The sequence below is a fragment of the Eriocheir sinensis genome, chromosome 47 (genome assembly GCF_024679095.1).
Source record: "Eriocheir sinensis breed Jianghai 21 chromosome 47, ASM2467909v1, whole genome shotgun sequence".
NCBI lineage: Eukaryota > Metazoa > Arthropoda > Malacostraca > Decapoda > Varunidae > Eriocheir > Eriocheir sinensis.
The window spans coordinates 2,527,424-2,555,231 of NC_066555.1; the positions used below are offsets into that span (position 1 = coordinate 2,527,424).

Here is a 27,808-nt window from a genome sequence, read left to right on the forward strand (position 1 = left end):
GCAGTTTACCTACTATATAGCTCTCCATAACGTTGCCTTCCATACGCCATACTGTGTTTACCCAAGCGTAGGGCAATCTCATATTAAAATGTACAGAAAAACAGGCGCCATGAGTTTAATCTAACCTTTTCTAAGTTAACCATTCAATCTCGTTTTCTATGATGTCGGTCCCGTTTTTTAGGGCAGGCTTGTGTATTTACAGAGGAGGCCGTACAGGGATCTATTTACCTTAGTGTTAGGTGATTGCAGTTATGTCCCTTATCACGCTAAAAATAACTAAATACAAAACTCACCTTACATGAATATGTGTTCATAGAGTAAAAAAAAAAAAGAAAAGTGCTTCTGATGAATCAAAACATTTATAGTCAGTGTCCCTTGAGATCGTGGTGGCGGTGCTCGGCTTTTGAAAACTGACCTTCATTATTAAATTGTACTGCCTCCTCGGGATTACAGGTGAGGGGGAGGCCGCCAGGGTGCTTAACTGGAGGTGGTTCAGAGGTTTACTGGGAGGTTTATGCTGTACAGGCCAGGGAAAGGCAGCTGAGGCAAGGTTGTCCTCCCCTCTCTGGCCCTGTCATTGATGAACTTTCTCCTTATATATCATTGTATAGTCTCTCCCTTATGAACAGTACTAATAGCAATGAGTGGGCATGCTCTCGTCCTCCCCTTTATACCTTCACCGGCCTCTTTCCACCCCGTCCCAGGCTATGCAGGCTTGGTAAATGTGTAGTTCAGCTCCCCTCACACCAGACAAGACATGGAGGAGACAGGTGGAGGGGAGTAGATCGAAAGGAAGACAAAGATTTTGGTGGAGGGACGGAATTGAGAGAGATTTGAGGCAGCTCGGTCTGGAGGAAGTGGATGCAGCGGACAGAAGATACTGGCGACAACATACAAGAGTGGCCGACCCCAGTAGGGATTAAGGCAGAGAAGAAAAAGAAGAAGAAGAAGAAGACACCTTACAAGACACTGACAAGCTGGAGAGGGCACAGAGGAAACCCATACTGGCCCACCTGCATTATAAGGACAGACTCTCCATACTGAATCTCACCACACTGGAGGAGAGGATCAGGGGGGACATGATTGAGGTCCTTACCACTTACTGTTGATGAGGTTTCAGGCCCCGATCCACCAGTAGTGTAGTGCTCTGCAGGGCCGTCAACAGTATAATGATGTTAGCGCTGAAAAAATGATCCTCGAAGCGCATGTTTGTAATGTTGTATTCTTTGCAATACTCAAAGGGCTTGACAGGGTACAGGGCAGCATAGATGTTCTCGGACTCGCTCCCAGACATGCACGCCTCCTGACCAGCGGCCGTGCACTGAAACTACTCAAACCAAGACATCGCACCCATGAGAGAAATATGTTTTCTCCTCAAGAATTGTGAACCCCTGGAATAAACTGCTGGAAGGGGTCATCAACAGTGCCAACATTAACTCTGTTAAGAATGATTATGACTGACATGTTGAAAACCTTATGAGGAACCCCTCATTAGTACTGCATCCCAAACAATCATTTCAAAATACTGTACACACCTATATATTATGACAAATGGGCAAAAATACACTTTGTTAGAAACTATTTTCACCTAAGCAGACCTAGCATAACCAAACCTAGTCACTGTACTGTTGACCTTGACTGCCGCTCTGACTCTCTCCTGTGCATCAGCGACACTGGCATGGCTGTATTAGGTTTGCTTAGGATAGGTTGATTTCTAACAATGTGTGCCTTCACATTAAAGTTAAAGGGCATGCATTTTTCACCTATCAACCACAATACAAAGGTGTGTATGGTATTTTGAGGTGAGGAAGCTAAACCACACAATTACTAAGGCTCTAAGCCTTGTTCCTCCAGACAGAGTATTGTTATAGCTATAAGCAAGGCCACCAAAAGAAATGTTCTTCAATCACTGTATACAGGGATAGCTACACAGAATAATGTATTTAACTTTATTTGGGGAGGCCGTGGCTGAGTGATCAGCATGCGGGAGTGGTGTACTGGGGGACCTGGGTTCAAGGTTTGCCGTTATAAGTTGACATTTTTTTGTCATCGCCGAGTGGCCTAACACTACCCACATGTTGTTTTCAAGACCACCTATCAACCTGGACGTCGGATAAACTCTTTAAAGAGGATCAAAGATGAGTTCCAGGCTGCTGCATTAGTCAAGCAAAATGGAGCCATTATAAAACACTTGCCTGCGCCATTACAATCTGGGACCGACCAGCCCATAATGTCTACTGGTAGTTTAGGCAGAACAAAAAAAAAAGTGATATATTATTATGAACTGTGTGACAGGAGGGAGTAGGCATTGGGTAGGCTATAATCCTCGTGACCAGACTATGGCTAAAATACTTTAAATGCAATATTGTGTATCCCTGCATGCAATGACTGTTGAAAATATATATGTGACTCCGTGGAGCAGTGGTCAGCTTGCCTGGGTTTGAATCCTGGCCTAGGCAGTCAGCGTGTAGTTCACTCAGTTGTTCATCCTCCCTTTTGGGCTGGTCAGTAAATGGGTACCTGGGGAAGGTAAACTGTGGTAATCCAAAATTTCATATAGTCCCGTGTCCTGTGGTAATTGGTACTTACCTACCACAACCTCAAAGGGCCATCGGTTTGGAGATGAGCACCACAGCCTTGGGCAGCTATAGCACATGCACCCACCTCCGGTTACCGTACTTGTTTGTGAATTCATCATGTTCTTATTTGGTACAATGCTACGGAGAGCGTTTGGGAGGTGGTCAGGTGTAGACCATGAGTGCTTCTGTGGGTGACCAGAGGGGCTTGATATAAATACAAGTTCAAACCATACAGACTCTTTGGTTCAGACTTCTATATTTTTTCAATTGAGGCAAAAATCCTTCAATGTATTTGAAATAATTTTCAGGTAATGTGAATAAAAAAATATTTACTAATTTAAGTTTCTCCCTCTGATATATGCTAGGTCAATCCAAATTGATAATGAGTTTAGAGAATATTAGGTTAGGTAGTAAATATACTTCACTTCACAGCACTTGGCAACTATTTTAAATACAATTTTGGTATTCTGACATCATATATTCAACCAATCAGCCAGTGGCAAACCTTGCAAGTAAAGAGAGCACCTTTACAGGCAAGTGCATTTTCGCCTCGATTAAAAAAATCAACTCTAGGTGGTCTGTCCTCAGACCTAAGTGAAGTGACATCAAGCATCCATTAAGGCATTGCATTTTTACTTTAACAAATAGTAAAGTGGAAGAAGTGGTTGTCCAACTTGCTTTTAAGTGTATCAATTGTGTTACATTGAACCCCTTGAGTTGGGAGCCTATTCCACTCTGGTTCAACAGTGTTGGTGAAAAGGATTTGATTCAGTCTGAATTTATTTGTTCACATTTAAATTTTGTCATTATTCATTGTCTGTGACATGTCATCAATTATAAACAATTTGGTTTCTTCCACATTCCTCAAGTCATCAATTATTTTCAAACATTTGATCAGTTTCTCTCAGTGGCGGTGTTTCTCAATACAGAACGTCTTAATACATAGCAGCAAATCCTCGTAAGGTTCATTGCGTAGGGAAGAGATCATTTTGGTTGCTCTCTGTGAAACATTTTCTAATCAAGCAATGTCCATTACATGGTGGGGAGACCAAAACTGTACCATATACTTCAAAATGAGTATCAAAAGTAATGTAAGAGGATGTGAGTGAAGAGTAATCCTGCCCTCAGCCTGAGGCACACAGTGTGTGAGAATGATACTGTGCAGTGCAGCTGATCAAACTTGAAGTTGAACAGATAGTACTTTACTGATTTCTTATTTTCATAAATGGTTATATATACAGCTAATTGTTCTTATGGATGTCATGAATATTTTGTACATGTCAGTGCCTGTTGTGGCATCCTCACCATATCTTAATAAAAACAGTAGTACGGTAGTAATTAATTTTACCTCCTCAGACTTTAGCAAGCCATGGAAGAAATTCACCTGGTGCCCGTGGTGCAGCGGCCCCTGGTCAGGGTGCCCCTCATCTCCAGCCTCGGCTTCTCCACCGGTCTGAGGGAGGCCGTCAGGAACATGACCAGGCCTCAGAAGGTAGGGTGTAGTTCGTGGATATTTATTGCTCTAATTATGCTTGTGAATGTGTGCATGCTCTTTATGTACGTGTGTGTGTGTGTGTGTGTGTGTGTGTGTACATGGTGGCGTGGATGCACTCAACCTTGCAAGTGTGTTAGTAAATATAAGTGTCATGTATGATACAGGAAGGAATGAGTGAGACAGGGAATGGTGCTTCTTAAGTTTTTATCAATCAAGAATATATATGTAGTTGTTCATTTACATATTTTGCACCATAAATATTCTGTCAAATCATTTATAAAGTGTCCAGGGCTGCTACACATGAGTGTATCTGTATTGCAAGGCAGTGGAAGTGTGGGACTAAGATACGGCCGTGTGTTGCAGGTTGTCATCCTCAGCGTGGGGACCGGCCTGGCCCTGGTGGCACTGGTGGCGCGCTACTTGAGGCGGAGGAAGCGCCGCACACCCAGGAAGTCTGCGCTGCACAACCCTGATGACCCGCGGGGCCACCGCAAGGTGAAGCCCATCACCATCCGCAGCCCCTCAGGAGGTGAGTGTGTGATTGTATGCGATCGTATGCCTTCCTGAACCCAACACACGCACCTGTTTGGACCAGACTGGGTGTGTGTGTATTTAGTGTGGCTTACTTTGTATGGGTCTGCCTGAGCCACCCACACCCACACACCTGTTTGTACCAGACTGAGAGCTTCTATTTACTGTGGCTGCAGTCTAATTGATGAGATATTGAATCATCTTGCATTGTATCCTCTCAGACGAGTTTGCCAAACAGTTCAAGCTTTGAGGAGTATACAGGACTTTTGCAGCTACCATTGCTATTTTCACCCTGACAATCACCATTCTCATCGCCTGCACCATCACAATCCTCCATAATGCAAGCAGTAACATGTCAACCACTTCCATCACCAAGCTAACACACTCACCGTCCTCCCCCCCTCCCCCGCAGAGATCCACAGTGTCGGGGGCAACGTGTCTCCCGGCTTCCACCGCTCCGTGCACCACCGCCACAGCTCCATCTCCAGCGACCGCACCAGCGTGGCCTCCACCCTGGGGCCGCAGGGTGGGAACGGCAACCCCCTCACACCCCAGCAGTACGGCGTCATGGGTGAGTGTTCCTTTTCTCTGAGTGTTTCCTGGTAGTGCCGTGACGCATGGAGCGTGTTTTCTTTCTTATTCCTTTCTTATTTCTCTCAGCCTATAGTCTGCCTCCTCCTCCTACTGAAAAGAATATCCTTTCCAATCTATATATCAGGCATCCTCAAATGAGGTCCATGCACCCCTCAGGAGTACAAAACAGGAATTCTACTGGAATGCAGTGTCACAAACTCCCTGTTTGATGAGGTAAACCCACATTGGTTGATGAAGGTCTATTTTTAACAAGTTTTGGTGACCAGCAACACATTCTTCAGAGGACTTACGTCAGTGTGTTTATCCAGTGCCCCTGGGGAGGGATTAGGTAGGTGTTAACAGAGTACACATTTCATGGTGCTCGTCATCTGATGTCTCTCAGTGTAGTGTAAAGGACAGTCAAAGCCAGGTCTTTTGTATTGTTTTTATATATATTTTTATGTATTTTTTGTATTTGCCATCCTATAGTGTTGGTAGGACTTCGTGACGGGCCCTGTTTGTCAGCTCCAGCTCATTGGTGGCACAGATTAATCATCTTTAGTGGTTCACCGGGGAATATATAAAACAACCTTTTTTTTCTTTACATTTCCATCATCTGTGTTAACCCAAACAGCATTATCAGGTAACACTTACCAAAGCAATAGCTGGTGGCGGGGGGGACTCCAAGCTACTTACACATGTAGACGAGTCCGGGCAACGCTAACTATTGCAGCGTTGACAGCCTCCTGACATCTGCCGCTCGTTCTTACTCGTAGTGTTAATTAATCACTAACAAAAATCACAAAACAACTACTAGGTTACAGTGTTTACTAGAAGATGTGGTAATGAGTGAGAAAATACTTGATGGGAAAGTAAAGTAATTTGCACACAAAAAGATGATGGTTAAAGTGATTGAGGATGAGGGTTTGGTCTCATAATTCTCAGAGACCTAGACCGATTGTGCTGTTGCTGTTGTTGTTGTGTGTTGTTCTCTGAGTATGTCGTTCTTCAGGCTGTGTGAAAGAAGATGAAGCCACAAATGGATTGAGAGGAAGATTAGAAAAAAGATGTGCTCTGGCTATGACGAGAGGCTATCTTTTTATATGGTTACAAAAGCAGCTTAGGGGCAGAAAAAAAAAGAAAGAAAGAAAGAAAACGAAGCCTGCTAAGCATTCCTCCTGTTAAAATAAGAGATTGAGTGGCCAAAAGAGAGGTTCAGGTTTTATTAGCGAGGTGTCTTGATACTCCCAAACAACATGAAAAAAAAAGGGGACTGAAATGTGTATCCATAAAGATGAGGTCAGGATACATTAACCCGGTAGCTGCGGGGATCATGTTTCTTAATGGTCCCTCTAAGCGAGAAAAATGAGAAAAAATCACCCCTCACGCAAACCATTTCATAATATATATCAACGCATTTGTGATCAGTTTATGCATCATCTATTTTTGGCGGTATATATCATGGCAAAAATTTGGCCCATCGCTGGTACACGGTAAAGCCACAAATTTGGCCCATCGCTGGTACACGGTAAAGCCACAAATTTGGCCCATCGCTGGTACACGGTAAAGCCACAAATTTGGCCCATCGCTGGTACACGGTAAAGCCACAAATTTGGCCCATCGCTGGTACACGGTAAAGCCACAAATTTGGCCCATCGCTGGTACACGGTAGAGCCACAAATTTGGCCCGTCGCGGGTTAAAAAGGAGTGTGGCAAAAAAAAAAGTGTTACAGATAGATGAAAGATGTGGCTACCCCAATTATGTGCATGATGAAGTATGCTTTTAAAAGGAAGATTAGAATAAATATGTGGTCAGGATATGTTAAAACGTAAGAATTTGTCTAAAAAAAAAATTGATAGGTAGAGGCAGTATGTGGCTTTTGCAGTTGTGTGCACGAAGGAGGATGGTTTTAAACAGATGATTGAAATAAAGATACGTTTTGAATATATTGAAGGGCAAGAATGTGGCTGAAAAAGCTGTAATAGGTAGATCAAAGATGTGGCTACGATAGTGAGGACTTGGAAGTTTGTTTTTAGAAGGAATAATGAAATGAAAATGTGGTCAGGATATATTGAGAGGCGAGAGTGTGGAAGGTAAAGGAAGGATGTGGCGTCTGTGATAGAGTGCACAATGAAATATAGATGTGGCAAGGATGTATTGAAAGGCAAGAATGTGGCTCCTGTAACTCTCATAGGGTAGCGGAAGGATGTGACTGAGGTGGTGTGCGTGGAGAAGTTTGTTTTTAAAAAGAAGATAAGAATAAAAACATGTGGTCAGGATACATTAACCCGGTAGCTGCGGGGATCATGTTTCTTAATGGTCCCTCTAACCGAGAAAAATGAGAAAAAAATCATCACTCACACAAACCATTTCATAATATATATCAACGCATTTGTGATCAGTTTATGCATCATCTATTTTGTGGGGTTATATCATGGCAAAAATTTGGCCCATTGCTGCTACCGGGTTAAAAGGAAGAAATGTGGCTAAATAAAACTGTCATAGGTAGAGGATTAAGTGTGGCTAAGTTAGTGTGCATGAGAGGAGGGAGGGAGAAGGGTGTGACACTATTGGGTGAGTGGGTAGGAGGGAAGGACATACAAGGCCGTGTGTAGGGTGTGGCTTAGTGGAGAAGATACAGGGAGGTGATTTTGTGGAACAGGGGTAAATTTAAAAGGGGGGTAGAGGGTGGAAGGGGACGGATGAACAGGTAATGGAAAGTGAAAGGGCAGAGCAGGACAGGTAAGGAAGGAAGGTAAGGTAAGGTGAGGCTGGGTGGGAAAAAAAATAAAAAGTGAAGGTGATTGGTGCAAGGGTGGAGGATGGGGTGAAGGTGGAAGGGGGGGTAAGGAGAATGATTTAAAAGGGAGGGAGAAGAGGAGGAGGAGGAGGGACAGTAATTGCGAGGGAGGGCTTGAAGACTCTTGAAGCTTAATGAGGAAGAGGGAGCGAGGTGTTAAAATGTGGAAGAGGAAGAGGAAGAGGAAATATATAAAAGAAAAAAAACTAGGTGTGTGTGTGAGGGGGGGGGTAGGGGGCTCGTGTGTGTGTGTGTGTGTGTGTGTGTGTGTGTGTGTGTGTGCGCGCGGGCCGACTTGATTAATTTTCGATCAAGTTAATGAAGCGTCGCGTCCTGTGTAATCTTGAGGTAAATAGAGTCACCAGTGGGAGAGAGAGAGAGAGAGAGAGAGAGAGAGAGAGTACTACTACTACTACTACTACTACTACTACTACTACTACTACTGCTACTACCACCACTAACTACTCCGCCCTTCTATCACACACACACACACACACACACACACACCAGTGCTCATCTACAAGGCGAAAAACAGCCTCCTCCTCCTCCTCCTCCTCCAGCAGACCAGAACTCGGGGATTCCTTTCGAAACACGCGCCCTTTGAACTTTCGAGCCGCTGACCTGAACGGGATTGCATTATGTATCTCAGGAGGAGGAGGAAGAAGAGGAGGAGGTAAATGTGATGTATATATGCGCATGGTCAATCCTCTTATGTTCATGTATAAAGAGTGTTTTTGTTATTGTTGTTGTTTGTTGTTTTGCTGTTTGTTGTTGTCAGGGAGTGGTGATGGTGGTGGTAGGGACGGAGAGAGAGAGAGAGAGAGAGAGAGAGAGAGAGAGAGAGAGAGAGAGAGAGAGAGAGAGAGAGAGAGAATTATAATCACCTCCAATAATCTTGTAACACTTTCGAAACATACTTCATGGAGTGCTTGAAGATCCATCCTCTTGATTTTTTTTAATTTTATTTTTCCTCTTATTTTTCTTTTTATCTTTTCTCTGACTTTTCTGTAACAAGTGAAGCATCTGCGTTAATCATCTTTGAGACGCGAGAAAGACCTTTGATAACTATTTTTTCATATATTTTTCTCTTACCTTTCTTTTTATTTATTTATTTTGTATTCATTCAGTGCGTTTTTTTTTTTTTTCTCTCTCTCTCTCCATCGTGTCTTCCGGTTTTCCTTGTTTGTTTGTGCCGACGCGCGTGACTCTCGTTTTCTATTCACTGATTGTTTGGGAGGAGTAACTGAAGCGTTCTTGTACCTACCTCACCTCACCTCACTTCACCTCACCTCACATCCTTACTCACAGATATAACAGCATGAAAGCCTTCCTCCTCCTCCTGCTCCTCCTCCTCTTCCGTCTCTGTCTCTCAACAAAATCATCATTATCACTTGTTTTTACTCGACAACCAAAGACGAACAAAACATGAAAGAGAGCCTTGAATATAAACAAAAAAAGAAAAGAAAAGTCAGATGTGTGTTTTGATCGTTTTCTTTTTTCTTTTTATTTTGTAGCCGTGACACCAGTAATACTTTTCATCTCCCAAGTCTCATCTCGTTATCTTTTGCCGCTAATTTCTCTCTGATTATAAGTAGTGGAAACATCAAAGGGTCTTCCTGTTCAGTACTTGTTTCCCGGGCAGAGGTGGTGGGCGTTGCGCTGAAACTATCCTGTATTTATTTCAGAGGCAAATTTGTATTACCCTTCTCACAACTAACCCTCTTTTCCTCACCTTAACCCTTCTTCTCCACCTCCCCCTTCATCTCCATCTCCATTTCCACCTCTTCACCACCTCCATCTCCCCATCTTCATCACTTAAACCTTTACCCTTCTGTTTCTCTCCTCCAACTTCCTTTTCCTCGTTTCCAACCTTTTTTTCCTCACCTCCAGTTTCCTTTTTTCCTTCCTTCCTCCTTTATCTCCTTCCTTCTCACCTCACCTCCACTTTTTCATCCTCTCCATCCTCCTTCTCTTCCTCGCCTCCACCCACTCCCCACGGGTATATTTACGTGGGTAGGTCAGCCGTGGTTATGCTCAGGACGCGGTAAACACCCATCCACGTCCGAACAATACTTAAAACATCAAAGGGTCTTGCTTAGTATCGTGAACATAGGGTGTAGCTAGGGTGGAGTCTGGTCTCTGTAATAATTGTTAAGCGGGTCACAAACACGACGGAGCCACACCACTGAGACGCCTTTTGCTGCTGTTGGAGAGGAAACTATACGATCTTGCTAAGTCTCATAACAAGGTATTAGTTAGCGATGAGTGTGGTTTCTTTGTATAATGTTAAGGGGGTCACAAACACGTCAGGAATAATCTATAGAGACGTTTTATGCTGATGTAGTAGAGGAGACAACACGCTCCTGCTAAGTCTCATAAACAAGGTATTAGGTAGTGTTGAGTCTGGCTTCTTTGTATAATGTTAAGGGGTTATAAACACGCCAGGAACAATCTATAGAGACGTTTTTAGATGATGCAGAAGAGGAGACAATAAGCTTTCTGTCCTCTGCCCAAGTGATTATACTTGTTAAATCTCTTTCTAATGTTTAACCCCTTGGATGCGGATTTCCTACAAGAAGACATTACCAAGCTACAGAAGTGGAACAAAAAGTGGCTGCTCCAATTAAGTGAAGAAAAATGTGCGGTCATGCATCTTGGGAGGGGATATCCAGCACACCAATACCACATGGGAAACACTCCACTACCCACCACAGAGGCACAGAAGGACCTGGGAGCATATGTGACCAGGCTACCAGTGAAGGCGAAATCCGTGCCAATCGCAGCGGACGGGTTAAGCTTATTTCGGTCAGCCAGGCAGCCACTTGTTGATTCCTATGTCTAGATTGTTTTTTAGGGTACTTTTTCCCTGTTACTGTCTATGTCAGTGCTTTATTCCATTTTCTCATTCTCTTTCTCTTCCTTTTATCCTTTTCTGATTTCATTTTTTCCACACCCTCCTTGTATCCTCACCATTCCTTCCTTCCATCCTTGCTTCCATCTTCCTATATTATTACAAAGCTTTTTTTCGATTATCGCTCTCTCTCTCTCTCTCTCTCTCTCTCTCTCTCTCTCTCTCTCTCTCTCTCTCTCTCTCTCTCTCTCTCTCTCTCTCTCTCTCTCTCTCTCTCTCTCTCTCTCTCTCTCTCTCTCTCTCTCTCTCTCTCTCTCTCTCTCTCTCTCTCTCTCTCTCTCTCTCTCTCTCTCTCTCTCTCTCTCTCTCTCTCCTTCCTCTTTCCTTCCTCCCATCCATCCATCCTACCTCCCATCCTTCCTCCCATCCATCCATCCTACCTCCCATCCTTCCTCCCTCTCTACCCAAGACGTTCGCAGTGTCCAGAGTCTCGCCGGCCGATGGACACACACGGTCTGTCCAAGCGTGGGACGAAGCTATTGAGGGTTTGGGCGTTTCATTCTTCGCGTTGTGGCCTTCAACAATGGTGGGCGAAGTGACCCGACAGATTGCCTGCGAGAGGGAGGCACGGGAGGAGGAGGTGGAGGAGGAGGAGACCTAGAGTTGAAAAGAAAGGGAGAAACAATTTAAAGGAAAGGAAAGGATTGTAAGGAAAGGAAAGAAATGGGAAAGGAGAAGACAAGGAAGAGGAGGAGGAGAGTTAGATAGAATAATAATGATTGGGAAATGAAAGGAAGAGATGGGAAAAGAAGAAAAGAAGACGAATGGAGGGAAAAGAGAAACAAGGGGAGAGGAGGAAAGGAAAAGGAAAGTCGGGAAAAATGAAATGAAGGGGAGGGAAAGGAAAGGAGGAGACGGAGGAGGAGAATCAGGAAAATTAAATAGGAGTATGATCGGGAAGAGAAGGGAAAAGAAGACGAATTGGGATGTGAAGGGAAAAGGAGGAAGGGAAATGGAAATGCAGGAAAAAAAAAGGAGGGAAGGGATTGAAAGGAAAGAAAAGAGAAAGGGAAGGAGAAGACGAGGAGGAGGAGGAGGTGGAAAGGGAAATGCAGGAGAAAAGAAAGGAGGGAAGGGATTGAAAGGAAAGAAAAGAGAAAGGGAAGGAGAAGACGAGGAAGAGGAGGAGGAGAAGCTTGTTGTGTAAGAAAAATACGTTCAGACAGACAGACAGACAACCTACACACAGATTATAGTCTTCCAAATATGCCGAGGCCGGTCTGGCGTAGGCTCCCGCGGGTCCTTTCCTCCCCTCTGCTCTACCACACAGTCCCAACACCTGTCTCTTCCTCTCATATGTAAGCTATCGGTAACATATGAGAGGACAAAATAGGTGTTGGGATTGTGTGGTAGAGCAGAGGGGAGAAATAGACCCGCGGGAGCCAACGCCAAAATGAACTTGACAATCTGTATAGCTATTTCACCTCCACCTACACAGTTAAGATGCTGAAAATACATAACAAATCACGTAATATAAACCGATCTTCATACCATCGTTACGTAATGAAGCCACAGAGAAATCTTGTTACGTTACAGCGAAGCCCATTCTCAGCACACCTACACTTAATCTAATACTGCTCCCATATCCTCCACAACAATCGCTATGCTAAGAATAAATTCCATACAATAATAACAACTTCTCAACGTTACCAAGATAAAACTTAACCTAATTTAACGTAACCTAACTTGTGCTAACCTAATCTCACTTTATTTAGCTAACCCAATCTAACCTAACCTAACCTGATCTCACCCCTAACCTAACCTTACCTATCCTAAACTCTCCCTATGTAACTTGTCCTAACCTAATCTCACTTTATTTAGCTTACCTAATCTAACCTAACCTTACCTGATCTCACCTAACCTAATTTAACCTTACCTATCCTTAACTAACCTAATATCACTTTATTTTGCTAATCCAATCTAACCTACCCTAACCTGATCTTACCTTGCTTAAACTAACCTTACCTATCCTAAACTATCCTAACCTAGCCTCATCTAACCTAACCTAGCCTCACCCAACCTCACCTTACCTCACCTCACCTCACCTCACCTTACCTTACCTTACCTTACCTTACCCTACCTTAGCTTACATAACATATAACCCGTAAAAGCTATATTAAGACCAGACACAGGTGGATAAAAATACTCACAGGGAAAGCAACCCGAGGCCTCATCAGACGTGTAGAAGGGTAGAGGCGCGGAAGGGAGGGTAAGGGGCGTGTAGGGTGGCGTTGGGTCCCATAATTAATCAGTTCCAATCCCTTACTCGGCGGTTTAATCCTTCAGCTGTAGTAGAAGATATAGTAGTGGTGGTAGTAGTAGTAGTAGTAGTAGTAGTAGTAGTGGGAACAACAGAAAAAAATAGTGATGTATAGTTGTTGTTGTTGTCATACTCGTCTGTTTCGATAGCAAGGTGACACAAGAGTCCGTTCCCTTAATTAATTTACACACCTGTGCGTAGGAGGCGCGTAACCAGGTGAGGCGAAGAGGAGGAGGAGGAGGAAGGAGAAAGGTAATTAATTTAGTTCTGGTTTTACTCCTACCATTCTCTCTCTCTCTCTCTCTCTCTCTCTCTCTCTCTCTCTCTCTCTCTCTCTCTCTCTCTCTCTCTCTCTCTCTCTCTCTTTCTCGCTCTCTCTCGTTTATTTTCATTATTTTTGCTCTCTTTTGGCTACTTTTTACTTTTATCTTTTATGGGAGCGGCGAGTAGCGTTTTTTTTTTTTTTTTTTTTTTTTTTTGTTGTTGTTGTTGCCCTGAGCCGTGTCCTCTGATATAAAAAAAAAATCTATACTCTATATATTGTGCTTCTATTTCTTGTTATTGATTCCCTTTACCTTCCTTCTATTTTACGTTCTCTCTCTCTCTCTTTCTTCTCCAGTAAATCGATTCTTCTTTAAGCGTTCCATAATAACTTTCTTCCAGTATATATTATCTTGCAATTAATTGATTTCCTCTTTCTCCCCCTTCTCCTCCTCCTCTTCCTCTTCTTCCTCCTCCTTATTTTAACTTCCTCTCCTCTTTGTTTTTTCTTCTTCTTTCCTTCCTTTCCTTCACTCACCTCTTCTTTTTTTGCTTTTTTTTTTCAATTGTCTCCCTTCCTTCTTATCTTCCTTTCATCATCTGCTTTCTAATATTTTTTCTCTCCCTTTCCCTTCGTTTTTTTTTTCTCTCCCTCTTTTTGTCGACTTAATTTTTTTCTTTATCCTCTTTTTCTCTCCTCTCGTCTCTTTTTTCCTCTCCTCGTCTTCTTTTCCTCTTCGTTTTCCTCTCTTTCTTTCTCCTTTCTTTCATTCCTTCACTACGCATTTTTTTTCTGTCAGTCATCGTTTCCCTTCCATCATCTCCCTTTTCTTTTCTTATTTATCCTCTTTTTCCTCCTTTCTCATTTCCTACTCTTCCTTTTTTCTTCTTTAATTCCTTCTTTCCAATATTTTTCTCATTTTTTTCTTATTTATCCTTTTTCTTCCTTTCTCTTTTCATATTCTTCCTTTTCTTCTCTTTTAATTTCTTCTTTCCAATATTTTTTTTCTGTTTTTTTCGCTTTTTTTAAATTTCTTGTTTCTCTCTTCTGTTTTCTCCTTCTCTTCCTCTCTCCCTTACCCTTCTTCTCTTCGCCTCTCCTCCCTGTCTCCCCTTCTCCTTCTCTATTATTTACCTTATCCCCGTTTACTCTCTTCCCTCCTCTTCTCCCTTCCTTTTTTTTATCTCTCCTCTTTTCTCTATTTCATTACTTCCTCACTAATCTCCTTTTCTTTTTCTCTCCAAACTTCCTCACTTCCTTTCTTTCTCTCCCTCTTTTCTTCCTTCCCTTCACTCCTCTCCTCTTTCCTCCTCCTCCTCCCGTCTTCCTCCATTCCTATTTTTTTTTTTACTCCTACCTTTCTCTCCCTCTCTTCTAGTGTCTCCCTCTTTCTCTCCCCTCTTTCCCTTCTTCGCTAACTTCTAACTATCTTATTTCTCTTTCCTCTTCCTCATTCTCCTGTTTTTTGCTTTCCTTTTTCTCCTCCTTCCCTTCTTCCCTTCCTGCAACTCCTTCCCCTCTCTAAATCTCCTTCCCCCTTTTAAATCCTTCCTTTTAAACCTCTCTTCCTCCATCCCTCTTTTCGCCTCCTCCTCCTCTTCCTCCTCTTATAATTTCTTTCAGCCTTCCTATTTTCCTTTCATCCTACGTTTTTTTTTTCCTTTCCCTGCTTCCCACACTCCTTTCCTACCCTTTTTCAATCATTCTTTATCATTTTCTTCCTCTTCCTTTTATCTCTTCCTCTTGTCTTCCTATCTTCCTCTTAATCTCTCCTCTTTCTCCTCACTCCCTTTCCATCTTCCAAACCATTCCTTCTTGCCTCTTCCTCTTTTTCTACCTTTTCCTCTTATCTCCTCTCCTCTATTCTCTTTCTCCTTCCCTCTCAAACTCCCTTCCCATTTTTCAACTTCTTCTTTTACCTCTTCCTTCTTATCTTTTTCTCCCGCCTTCATCTCTCCCTCCCTCCTTCTCTACTTTTCTCTTTCCTCTTCCTCCTTTCCTTACAAACTCCCTTCCCATCTCTCAACCCCTTCCTCCCTCTTTCTTTTTCTGCCCCTCCTCTTACTCTCCTCTTTCCCCTCCCTCCCTCCATCACAATCTCCCTTCCTTCCTGCCTGTTCATCTCCTTCCTCTTCCTCCTTCCTCTTTCCTCTTTCCCCTCATGTCTAGCAAGGATTTAGACTCTTGATTTTATCGTTCAATCAAGGGGAGTGATCAGTTTTGGGGGGCAGCGCTCCCTATAGGATACTTGGTCACGAAGGGAAGGGGGCGGGGGAGGTGGGTGTGGATGAAAGGGGGAAGCAGGGAAGAAGGTAGGGGTGTATAGAGAGGTAGGAGGGAAGAGGAGGAGGAGGAGGAGGAAGAGGAGGAGGTTAAAGGTGTGAGTTATTATTTTTTTCCTTCTCTTTTTTTTTCTCTTTTTCTCTTTTACGTTAATGAACCATCTCGGAAAACTGTGGTGATGGTGGTGGTGGTGGTTAATATTCTCTCTCTCTCTCTCTCTCTCTCTCTCTCTCTCTCTCTCTCTCTCTCTCTCTCTCTCTCTCTCTCTCTCTCTCTCTCTCTCTCTCTCTTACGTAATCTTATTTATCCTCGCCCTACTCCATCTCACGTTATGTTCTCTCACTTGCCTCTCCCTCCCTCCCTCCCTCCATCCTTCCTTCCCTCCATCCCTCCCTCCCTCTCTTTCCTTCCCTTTCTCTCCTTCCTTTCTTCCTCCCTCCAACCCTTTTTTCCCCTATCATCTTCCTCCTTTTCTCCATTTTTCCTTTTCTTTCTTTTCTCTCCCTCTTTCCTCCTCCGTCTTTTCATTCCTCCCTCCTTTCTTTTTTTCAGTTTTCCTTCTTCATGTTTTTCTTCATTTATTTCCTGTCTTTTATTTCCTCCTTTCTTTCCTTTCTTTTCTCCTTTTCTTTCATTTTTCCTCCTTCTCCATATTTTCTTTCATTTCCTTCCTCTCATTTCCTTTATTTTCTTTATTTTTCCTTCTTCCTTTCTTGCTTTCTTTTTCTTCCTACATTCCTCCTTTCCTTCCTTCCTCTCTTCCTTCCTTCCTTCCTTCCTTCCTTCCTCCCTCCCTCCCTTCCTTCCTCCTTTCCTTCCTTCCTTTCTTCCTTCCCTCCTTCCTATCTCCCTTCCTTCCTTCCTTCCTATCTCCCTTCCTTCCTTCCTTCCTATCTCCCTTCCTTCCTTCCTTCCTTCCACTATCTCTCTCCTTCATTCGTTGACCTTCCTCACTCCTTCCTTCCTTATCCTATTTCCCATAACTCCTCCTTACCTCCCTCCCTCCCTTCTTTCCTCTTTATCCCCTCTCCCTCCCTTTAACTACCTCCCTCCCTCCCTCCCTCCTTACCCTCCCTACCTTTTCTTCATCCACTTTCTTAAACCTCCCTCACACGCTTCCCTACTCTCCCTCTCTCTCCCTCCTTCCCTTTTCCTCCCTACCCCTTTTTTTGCCTTGTTTCCTTCCCCATTTCCTTCCCCTATCCTTTATTTTTTCCTTCTCCTCCCTTCTTTTTCCTCGTTCTGTCTTTTTACTCCTTTTCCTTCTTTTCCCTTTCTTCATTTTCTGTTCCCTTCTCATTTCTTTCTTTCTAACTTTTCACTCCCTTCCCTTCCTTTCCCTTTCCTCCCTTTCCATTTCCGTTCCTTTCACTTCCCTCGCCTTCCTATCCGTTCTCCTCCCCTTTCTTTTCCTTCTCTAACTTTTCACTCCCTTCTCTTCTTTTTCTTTATGCCGTCTCCCCTTTCCCTCCCCATCCCTTCCCTTCCTTCCTTCCCTTCCCTTCATCTTAGTCACCTCCTTTGCCTCTAAAGACCTTCCCGTCCCTCCATTTCCCTTCCTTTTAGCGTTGATGGGAGCGTTCGTGTTGTTCCCTTCTACAACTGATGGTGATGATGATGATGATGATGTTGTTGAAGAAATTTTGGCGGTTTACTTTTTTTTTCTTGTTTCTATATTTTTTTGTCTTTGGTGATGCGAGGAAACTACCATTCTTACATACACACACACACACACTCTCTCTCTCTCTCTCTCTCTCTCTCTCTCTCTCTCTCTCTCTCTCTCTCTCTCTCTCTCTCTCTCTCTCTCTGCCCTTCTTATTTTGTTTTCTCTTCCTTTCCCCTTTTCCCTTCTTTGCCCTTAAGGTTTTCAAGAGTAGCTGAACGCATCGGAAAAGAACAAAAAAAGAAAAAAGGAGAAATATAGAAAGCCACTCACCTGCACACAGGTGCTCGTTCTATTTAATCACCGCCGCGGCCAGGTAAACAAACACACACAAACAAACACACAAACACTCCAGTGATGAGGCGAAGATTATTGCGTAAACATGACTAATTGACTTACGCACACACACACACACACACACACACACACACACACACACACACACACACACACACTTTGAGCCTTTGATGTGCTTGTATTAAATGAGCGCTTACAAATATTAAGAAAAAAAAGTTGATAGTAAAATAAGAAGAAAAAATGAATACAGATCTTCCTCCTCCTCCTCCCCCTCCTCCTCCTCTTCCTCCTCCTCTTCTTCCTTCTTGCCTCTCCAGACGTTATCCTCTTTAAATTGTAGACTAAATGTGTTTATGTATTATTGTGTAATTAGGAAGAAGTGGGGATCTCTCTCTCTCTCTCTCTCTCTCTCTCTCTCTCTCTCTCTCTCTCTCTCTCTCTCTCTCTCTCTCTCTCTCTCTCTCTCTCTCTCTCTCTCTCTCTCTCTCTCTCTCTCTCCCTATCTATCTATCTATTAATCGATCTCCCTCTCTTTTGGTTGTTTTTAGTATCTTTTTTGTATTTTTATTTAGACAACATTTTAAAAAGTTAGTCATCTCTTTCTTATGTTTTCCCTCTATCTCTTAATTGATTTTTGTCTTTTTTTATTAGACAAAAAAAAAAAAAAACGGGAATATATAGTTTATTTATTTCTTCATTACATTTTTACGTAACTGTTTTATCATCCATTGCAAAAAGTGTTCCGCTTCCCCTTATATTAACAGGTGTCCCGGCCGTTTATTGGACCGCTCACTTTGTTATTTATTGAGGTGATTACCCTCATTGTCTCTTACGCTCATTAACTGTATTGCGGTTTTTATATTTGTAGTAAAATTAATGTTAGGAACGCCACCTTTTTGTCGTTGCTTTGCTCAAATGAAAATAATGAAGTGAGGGTTTCATAGTATATTTTTTTATCATTTATATTTATTATTTTTTACGTGTTTTGAGTGATGTTCTGTCATTAATGTCTCTATTATCAATTTGTGCATGTGCCTCTAGACAAAATAATATGGGATGATGTCTTGCTATGTGTATGAATTATGTATACCGGGGGGCAGCATGAGCCAAGAGAAGATGGCGCCACTATAAACACTTGCCTGCGCCACGAAGGGCTGGGGCCGACTACCATCTAGGCCCCTCAAGAAAAGCCTACCGTCGCTATAGGCGTACACGTAAAAAAAAAAACCTCCAGTATATATTAGCATACATATCACATGCTTACATAAGAACATAAAAACACAAGAGCTGGTATTATAAGACATTTTCGCTTCTCACATTAACTATTTCGAAAGGCTAAAGAGGAGATCAAGTGGATTCTAATGAGTGTTTTTTTTAGGCTCATGCTACAGGAGAAGGATCAAACTACCACCAGGATCATAAAATTGCCCCTGAAAATGCCGCAAACTCCTACGAAAGCCTTGTCAAATACGTGAACTTGAGGGACGAAATGTTTTAAATATAACCCAAGGAGTCTGTAAGAGGCCGGTAGGTCAAAACAAGGCGGCTCCTGTGAAACTAACCCCACCTAACTTTACTTTCCATGATTTTTTTTTTTACATAAGAACATAAGAACATAGGGAGACTGCAAGAGGCTTAATGACCTACACAAGGCAGCTTTCTTATTTTCCTTTATCCATTCTTTCCTCATTTTCATTCTCTCGTACTTTTTTATACATTCATTAATAAACATCCTAGTTTACATACACATACTCTCATTCATTAATACATGTCTACTTACACGCATAAACATACACACAAGAATATCAACATACATAAACACATACATATCCGTAAATGCATACATAAGCATACATATTACTTTATCAGAACAAATACAGTACACTACTTATTTGTGTTTTTGTTTTGCTTTAAGTAAGATGAACAAAAAGCTTGGACCACCACGCTCAGCTCCGTGGAAGTTAATATTTATTTGTAGAATTAAGCTCTTTTCACTTTCACTCCCTCCTCCCTCCTCCTCCCCTTCTACCCCCTCCTCCCCCTCCCCCCTTGGGCCTGATTCACCTGCCCCGGATATTGTTCAGGTGTGTGTGTGTGTGTGTGTGTGTGTGTGTGTGTGTGTGTGTGTGTGTGTGTGTGTACGGTGATGGGTGGGAACAATCTACTCTCTCTCTCTCTCTCTCTCTCTCTCTCTCTCTCTCTCTCTCTCTCTCTCTCTCTCTCTCTCTCTCTCTCCCCGTATATTTCTTTGCAATTATATGGTCTTTGGGGGAACAGTTTGGAAGAGATATGACTTGAGTGGAGGGATTAAGGGAAGGAAGGGAGGAAGAGGAGGAAACGGAGAGAGAGAAAAAAAAAGGGAAGGGAAGAGAAGTAGATGGAACATGATGAAGTGGAAGGAAGTGAAATGAAAAAGAAAGACTGAGGGGAAGGATTGAGGTAAGGGAATTGAGGAAGGAAGGAAGGAAGGAAAGAAGAAAGGATAGAAGGAATAGGTGAGGATGCAAAAGAAGGATCAGAAAAAAAAATTGACCAGAAAATAATAAAATAGATAGATAGGGATTGATAGATAGATGCAGAGAGAGAGAGAGAGAGAGAGAGAGAGAGAGAGAGGATAAATAAACGAAGGAAGCCAGATAAGATAAAAAGAAAATGAAAGGAGGGAGGGAGAGAAAAAGTGGGAAGGAAAGAAGGGAAACATGAAGGGAGGAGGAAAATTATGTTGCTCGTCGTCCCTATCCTTGTTTCCTCCTTCTTCTTCTCCTCCTCCTCCTCCTCCTCCTCCTCCTCCTCCTCCTCCTCTTCTTTTCCTTCTTCCGCTTGCCTGTCATATTTCTTCTTTTTCATCTCAAGCTTGCGTGTAATATTCTTTTCTTTTTCTTCTTCCTCTTCTTCTTTATTTTCTCCTCCTCCTCCTCCTCTTCCTCCTCCTCCTCCTCCTCCTCCTCCTCCTCCTCCTCCTCCTCCTCAACTTATGAAGATTGTGTAAATTCTGTTCTCGTTTTTTGTGTGTACGTAAGAGAGAGAGAGAGAGAGAGAGAGAGAGAGAGAGAGAGAGAGAGAGAGAGAGAGAGAGAGAGAGAGAGAGAGAGAGAGAGAGAGAGAGGAGGAGGAGGAAAAAAGGGAGAAAATGGGAAGAAATTTTATGTTCGAGAGAGAGAGAGAGAGAGAGAGAGAGAGAGAGAGAGAGAGAGAGAGAGAGTCGTTGGAGGGGATATATTAGAGAAAAAGCGAGGTATGAGGAAATAGTTGTGAGTTATGAGGTGCGATTCGTGGCGGCAAGGGGTGGTATTAGAGAGAGAGAGAGAGAGAGAGAGAGAGAGAGAGAGAGAGAGAGAGAGAGAGAGAGAGAGAGAGAGATCCATATGTTTGCTATATTTTTTATCCATTTGTTTTGGTTAGGTATTTTTTTTATAGTAAAGGAAGCAACTCAAAGGCCCCCAAAAAAAAAGAGAAAAAAATGCCCGCTCGAGAAAAAAAAAGCATGTTTGTTTGCTCGTGTGTGTGTGTGTGTGTGTGTGTGTGTGTGTGTGTGTGTGTGTGTGTGTTTAATTCTTTTTGTCTGTTTTTATTGTTCTCTCCGGTTCCATTTTTTGCCTTCTCTTTTGAATCATTCTTATCTGGCTTTTTATTTTTATTCAACCCTCTGTTCTGAAAAAAAAAATATGCAAGGAACATGAAAGGAGAATAATAGTTAGGAGATAGGGATGTATAGGGATAGAGGAAAATACAAGATATAGAATAGGGATGCAAAGTGAAAGAGGGAAACATTATAAGGAAAAATAAAATGACTTAAAAAATAAAATAAAAACAGAATAAATGGTTAGAGATCGTGATGTTGGGGATAGAGGGAAACATGTTTTGGAAGAATATATAGATTGAAGAAAGAAAAGAAACATAGGAGGATAAAGAGTAAGGTATAGGGATGTAGGGGGGTAGAGGGAAACATGTTTGGAAGACTATAGAGACTGAAGAAAGAAAAGAAACATAGAAGGATAAAGAGTAAGGTATAGGGATGTAGGGGGGTAGAGGGAAACATGTTTTGGAAGACTATAGAGACTGAAGAAAGAAAAGAAACATAGGAGGATAAAGAGTAAGGTATAGGGATGTAGGGGGGTAGAGGGAGACATGTTTGGAAGACTATAGAGACTGAAGAAAGAAAAGAAACATAGAAGGATAAAGAGCTAGGTATAGGGATGTAGGGGGGTAGAGGGAGACATGTTTGGAAGATTATAGAGACTGAAGAAAGAAAAGAAACATAGGAGGATAAAGAGCTAGGTATAGGGATGTAGGGGGGTAGAGGGAGACATGTTTGGAAGATTATAGAGACTGAAGAAAGAAAAGAAACATAGGAGGATAAAGAGCAAGGTATAGGGATGTAGAGGGAAACGTTTGGAAGAACAGCTGAAGTACCCGGCGCTGCCCGGAAGAAATAAGACACAGAAAACAACAACATATTTCTTATATGATAAACAATTGTATTTCACAATATAAAATAAATAATTGATTACGTTAATAAAATAAGAATTGCACCCATGTATCATCTTTATATAGTCCACTTCCAAGTTTTTGGGAGGTAGGATGGCTAGAGCTTGAAGTAGTGCTCACAACTATTACAGTAGTCATCACACCTATGAGGGTAGTCATCACAACCATCACAGTAGTCATCACAGCTATGAGGGTAGTCATCACAACCATCACAGTAGTCATCACAGCTATGAGGGTAGTCATCACAACTATCACAGTAGTCATCACAGCTATGAGGGTAGTCATCACAACCATCACAGTAGTCATCACAGCTATGAGGGTAGTCATCACAACCATCACAGTAGTCATCACACCTATGAGGGTAGTCATCACAACCATCACAGTAGTCATCACAGCTATGAGGGTAGTCATCACAACTATCACAGTAGTCATCACAGCTATGAGGGTAGTCATCACAACTATCACAGTAGTCATCACAGCTATGAGGGTAGTCATCACAGCCATCACAGTAGTCATGCTCGGCACCGGGAGAAAACGCCGATGGTCCCAACGTTTGGACCATTTTTGATAGTTTTTATTAAATAACTTCAAAAAATGTATATTAATGTCCTTATATTAGGTGCCACGATTACTCTTCAAAAACATAGAAAGCCTGTGTCTGTAGCTATCACCGTTTGGACGTCTATAAAGGACATACAGATGGACGTGAGTCGCCCTTTATATAGTAGATATAGAAATTAAAGAGAGGGGATAAAAAACAAGAACAGGAGAATAATGGGTAGAGGATAGGGATGTACGGGAAAAGTGACACAAAAAACATAGTGATTGAAAAAGAAAAAACAGAATAAAAGATAGAGAATTAGGATTTGGACGGATAGAGGAAAACATTATAAGACATAACATAGAGAATTAATAAAAAAAAAGAAGAACATAGAATAAAGGATAAGGGGCTGGAATGTAGGAGAAAGGAAGGAACATAGGAAAGAATATACAGTGATTGAAAGGAACATAAGAAAAAAATATAGTGATTGAAGAAAAAATAAATAAAAGGTGGATGATAGGAATGTATGGTCTGAAAAAGTACAAAGATGGAACAAGAAAGAGTAAGGGAGGCAGAGGATTGGGATGTAGGGGGATAAAGGGAAGCAGTTTAGGGAAGGCTGTAGGGGAGTGACTTTGATCAATAGACACAAGGCGGGCCGCGGCACCAGACAGACAGGTGGCGGCCCTTACCTACCTTTCGGCCATCGAGGAGCCAGGTAGACACGGGGGGCCCAGGTGTGCGGCACGGCCCGGGGCTTACCTACACGTCACACCTGCCTGATGGAGGTACACACACACACACACACACACACACACACAGAGACGAACTAGCAGATAATGAGCAACACACCGCAATGCAACGTCTCAAAAATATATATAGAAAAAAACAAACAAACATTAGTAAATTTAACACACACACACACACACACACACACACACACACACACACACACACACACACACACACACACACACACACACACACACACTCGTCACATTGAAGGGGTGACTTTGGTGTGCAGTAGACCGGCAGTTTCACGTTTTTGGTGCGCAGTGAATAGTATTTGGAGCATTGTATCATTATTCTAGGTGTGTGTGTGTGTGTGTGTGTGTGTGTGTGTGTGTGTGTGTGTGTGTGTGTGTGTGTGTATGTCAATGATTTCCCGCTTGTCTGTGTTTGTGTGTTTTTATTCTGCCTATATATCTGTTTGTGTGTTTGTCTTCCTGCCTGTCTGTATGTCTGTGTGCCTTTGTTTGCTCGCCTACCTGTCTTTATATATGTATGTGTGTGTATATTTTTCTATGCATGTATGTCTATTTGTATGTCTGTGTGTCTTCTGTCTCTGTATTTATCTTCCTGTTTATCTGTATTTCAAAGGCTGAGGAATATTTTAAAAGAAAATGTTGAATGATGGTGCCAAGGACGGAGAGTGAGCAGTAGTGGTGATGGTGATGGTGGAGATGATGGTGAAGATTGGCATAAATGAACGAACTACAGGGAGTGAAACATATCTGCAATGGGAGGAAGGGGAAGTCTTTCTCTAGCTAAAGGACTGTGATTGGGACTTCAAGAATGGGATGGGATGTTGAAGGGGCAGGAGAAGCCGTAATGGAAAGATGGAGAAGAAGGAAGGTTGGGTTAGAGGTGAGAGGGACGGGGAACTTGGGGAAGGAGGAGGTGGGGGCTGGGGTAGGAAGGAGGTATTGGGGGAGGTGGATAGGGGGGTGGGGGGAGTCTTAATGGTGTATATGCCTTTGTAATATATTTTGTGGAATTTTTGTGGAGTGTGTTAGGGCGGGACACGTGTTTGATCTTCATTATCACCGAGAGAGAGAGAGAGAGAGAGAGAGAGAGAGAGAGAGAGAGAGAGAGAGAGAGAGAGAGAGAGAGAGAGAGAGAGAGAGAGAGAGAGAGAGAGAGAGAGAGAGAGAGAGAGAGAGAGAGAGAGAGAGAGAGAGAGAGAGAGAGAGAGAGAGAGAGAGAGAGATTAATGGGGAAACTCAGTGGAATGAAAGATTTTATGTACGTATATACGCATTTAACTATCAGCTCCTTGCACGCACACACACACACACACACACACACACACACACACACACACACACACACACACACACACTGATTACGTCGCTACAATGTTAAATTACACCTTTCATTTTTTTTTTCGCGTGTGAGGTGAAGAGGAGGAGGCGGAGGAAGGTAAATAGTTCGAGATTGTTTATTTTTTTCTCTTCTTCTTTTGTCACTATATATCTCTTTAGGGGGGGGGAGGCGGGGGAGGCGGGTTTTTTTTTTTCGTTGCAATGAATGTGTTATTGATTTTTCTCACTCACTACGTACGACACACACACACACACACACACACACACACGTCCTTAACTCTGCCCTGACAATATACATCTCCGTGCGTGTGTGTGTGTGTGTGTGTGTGTGTGTGTGTGTGTGTGTGTGTGTGTGTGTGTTGCTTTGACCAGGGACACCACCTATACGCTTGGGTGGATGGCTATATGGCTGGATGGTTCGACAGACTTGGATGGCCCGGTTACAGACGCTCTCCATATGTCGTACAATGTTGTCTGAGGAACTGAAGGTGGTTAGGCCTGGAAGGGGGAGGAGGGGGTGGAGGGGTCGTTAAGGGCTGGTAATAGTGTTAGAATGGTGAAGGGTGAGGTGAGGCGGGGGGGGTTAGGTGGGTAAGGGGAGTGGGAGGAAGGGTGGGATAGAGTGTGTCCGCGTGTGATAGTGGTGGTTAGGTTGCGAAGGTGTATGTGAGAGAAGTGTTTTGTGTGTGTGTGTGTGTGTGTGTGTGTGTGTGTGTGTGTGTGTGTGTGTGTGTGTGTGTGTGTGTGTGTGTGTGTGTGTGTGAGGTACCCATCTCTCTTTTTTTTGCCTTTCATTTATTTCTTATGTCATTATGTTTTGTTATTATAATCCCTACGTGTTATTATTATTATTATTATTATTATTATTATTATTATTATTATTATTATTATTATTATTATTATTATTATTATTATTATTACTATTATCATTATTAGTGGTCCTTCTTTACTGATACATACTAGGTTATTTAACGTTAATCGGATACAGAACATTAAACATTCAGCTTAAGATAACATCATAATTCACAAGAGGTCATATAGTAGTGTGTCCTTACTTTTACATGTCAACACCTGTCTCTATACCTGTCTGTCTCCATACCTGCCCCATCTCCACACCTGTCTCCACATCTGTCCGTCTTTATACGATTACCTGTCCACATCTTTCCGTTTCCATACCTGTGTCTCCATACCTGTCTGTCTCCATACCTGCCCATTTCCACACCTGTCTCCATACCTGCCCATCTCCACACCTGTCCACATCTTTCCGTTTCCATACCTGTGTCTCCATACCTGTCTATCTTCATACCTGTCTGTCCACATCTGTCCACACTCCTGTCTCACCTTAAGGATGTGCGTCAGAATCTCATTAACCTTTGAGTGACATTACGGATTTACTTCTTTCCTTTACTTTTCTCCATTTAATTTGGAGTTTGAAAAGTTTTGTAGCGAACTGACTTTTGGTGATGTGCATTATATGACTGTGTGTGTGTGTGTGTATGTGTCTCTCTCTCTCTCTCTCTCTCTCTCTCTCTCTCTCTCTCTCTCTCTCTCTCTCTCTCCCTATATGTCATCGTTTTGGCCTTTGTGGCTGATATCTTCACCTTCCAAAATTAATTCCTTCTCACCTTTACCCCTGACCTCTCTTCCTCCTCCTCCTCCTCCTCCTCCTCCTCCTCCTCGTGTCTCCCTCCTTGTTAACCATTCATCGCCCCTCCTGGCTCGACTTGTTCCCTCTTCGCTGTCTCCATAATGCACAGCCGGAGGGAGGGAAGGAGAGATGGAGGAAAGGAGGGAGGGGAGGAAGGGATAGGAACAGGAAAAAGAGTAAATGGAGAAGGAAAAAAAGAGGTAAATATAGACTCAAATGTTGGAGTTTTTTTCCTGACTTCTCGTTTTCTCTTGCTACAATTTTCTTTATCATGTTTTTTTTCTATCTTTTATCCTTCATCTTCTTATCTTTCTTATCTTTTTGTCTATTTTTTTTTTTTCCTTTACGTGTTTTAGTGTTTTTTTTGTGTGTGTGTTTAGTCTTTTGTCTGTCTGTCTTTCTATCCATCAGTAAGTGTAGTTTGTCTGTCTCGTCTCGTCTCGTCTCCTCGCCTCTCCTCTCCTCTCATCTGATCTCCTCTCCTCTCCTTTCCTCTCCTCTCCTCTCCTCTCCTCTCCTCTTATCTTATCTCGACTACAGCAACACAGCGGAATAGGAATAGCAGCACACAGCACACGGCCGAGCAGCGTCAGGGTTTAATTCATGTCCTCGCCGCCAGGAGTCTAAAGTCTAAACTGCCTCCCGCCGCGCTCAGCCTGGCTACTGAAAATTGATGTGGGGTGAGCGTAGACTTTGTAGGTGGGTGGATGTGGGCGGGAGTTGGGTCATTATTTTTTTGTTTTCCACATAATTTTATACACTTCTTTGGTTATTATATGTTCTATCAATATCTTTCCGTCTATTAGTTATTTTTCTTTGTCTTTCTATCTATTTATATCTGTATCTGTCTATTATTCCTTCCTTAAAATTGTCTTCTTTAGTATATATTGTAGTATCTCTCTCTCTCTCTCTCTCTCTCTCTCTCTCTCTCTCTCTCTCTCTCTCTCTCTCTCTCTCTCTCTCTCTCATCACCATCATCATATGTCTCTCCTCGCTGAGCACATTCTCTCCTCATTGTAATTTTTCATGTGTCCTACTTTACTCTCTCTCTCTCTCTCTCTCTCTCTCTCTCTCTCTCTCTCTCTCTCTCTCTCTCTCTCTCTCTCTCTCTCTCTCTCTCTCTCTCTCTCTCTCTCTCTCCTAAGGTGGGAGAACATGAAGTAATCATCCTGGAAAGCGAGAACACACACACACACACACACACACACACACACACACACACACACACACACACACACACACACACACACACACACACACACACACTTCTCATTTCACATATTCCTCTTCAGTGTTAAAATGTTCTTCCTTTCTTCTGCATGTTCCTTCTTTCCTTCCTTCGTGTTTATTCCTTTCTGCCTTTTTTTTCTT

At 42.6% G+C, this 27,808-nt stretch overlaps 1 protein-coding gene across 1 annotated transcript in view; it reads left to right on the forward strand.

Annotated features, from left to right (window-relative positions):
• Positions 1 to 352: 352 nt before the first annotated feature.
• The window catches only part of LOC126981276 (uncharacterized), a 61,398-nt gene continuing 33,942 nt past the window's right edge, over positions 353 to 27,808 (forward strand). Inside the window, exons 1-4 of the mRNA XM_050832170.1 lie at positions 353 to 453; positions 3,936 to 4,071; positions 4,438 to 4,603; positions 5,018 to 5,176. Coding sequence (XP_050688127.1) covers positions 3,949 to 4,071; positions 4,438 to 4,603; positions 5,018 to 5,176 — 448 coding nt within the window. The 5' untranslated portion in view covers positions 353 to 453; positions 3,936 to 3,948. The remainder of the gene's footprint in view (positions 454 to 3,935; positions 4,072 to 4,437; positions 4,604 to 5,017; positions 5,177 to 27,808) is intronic.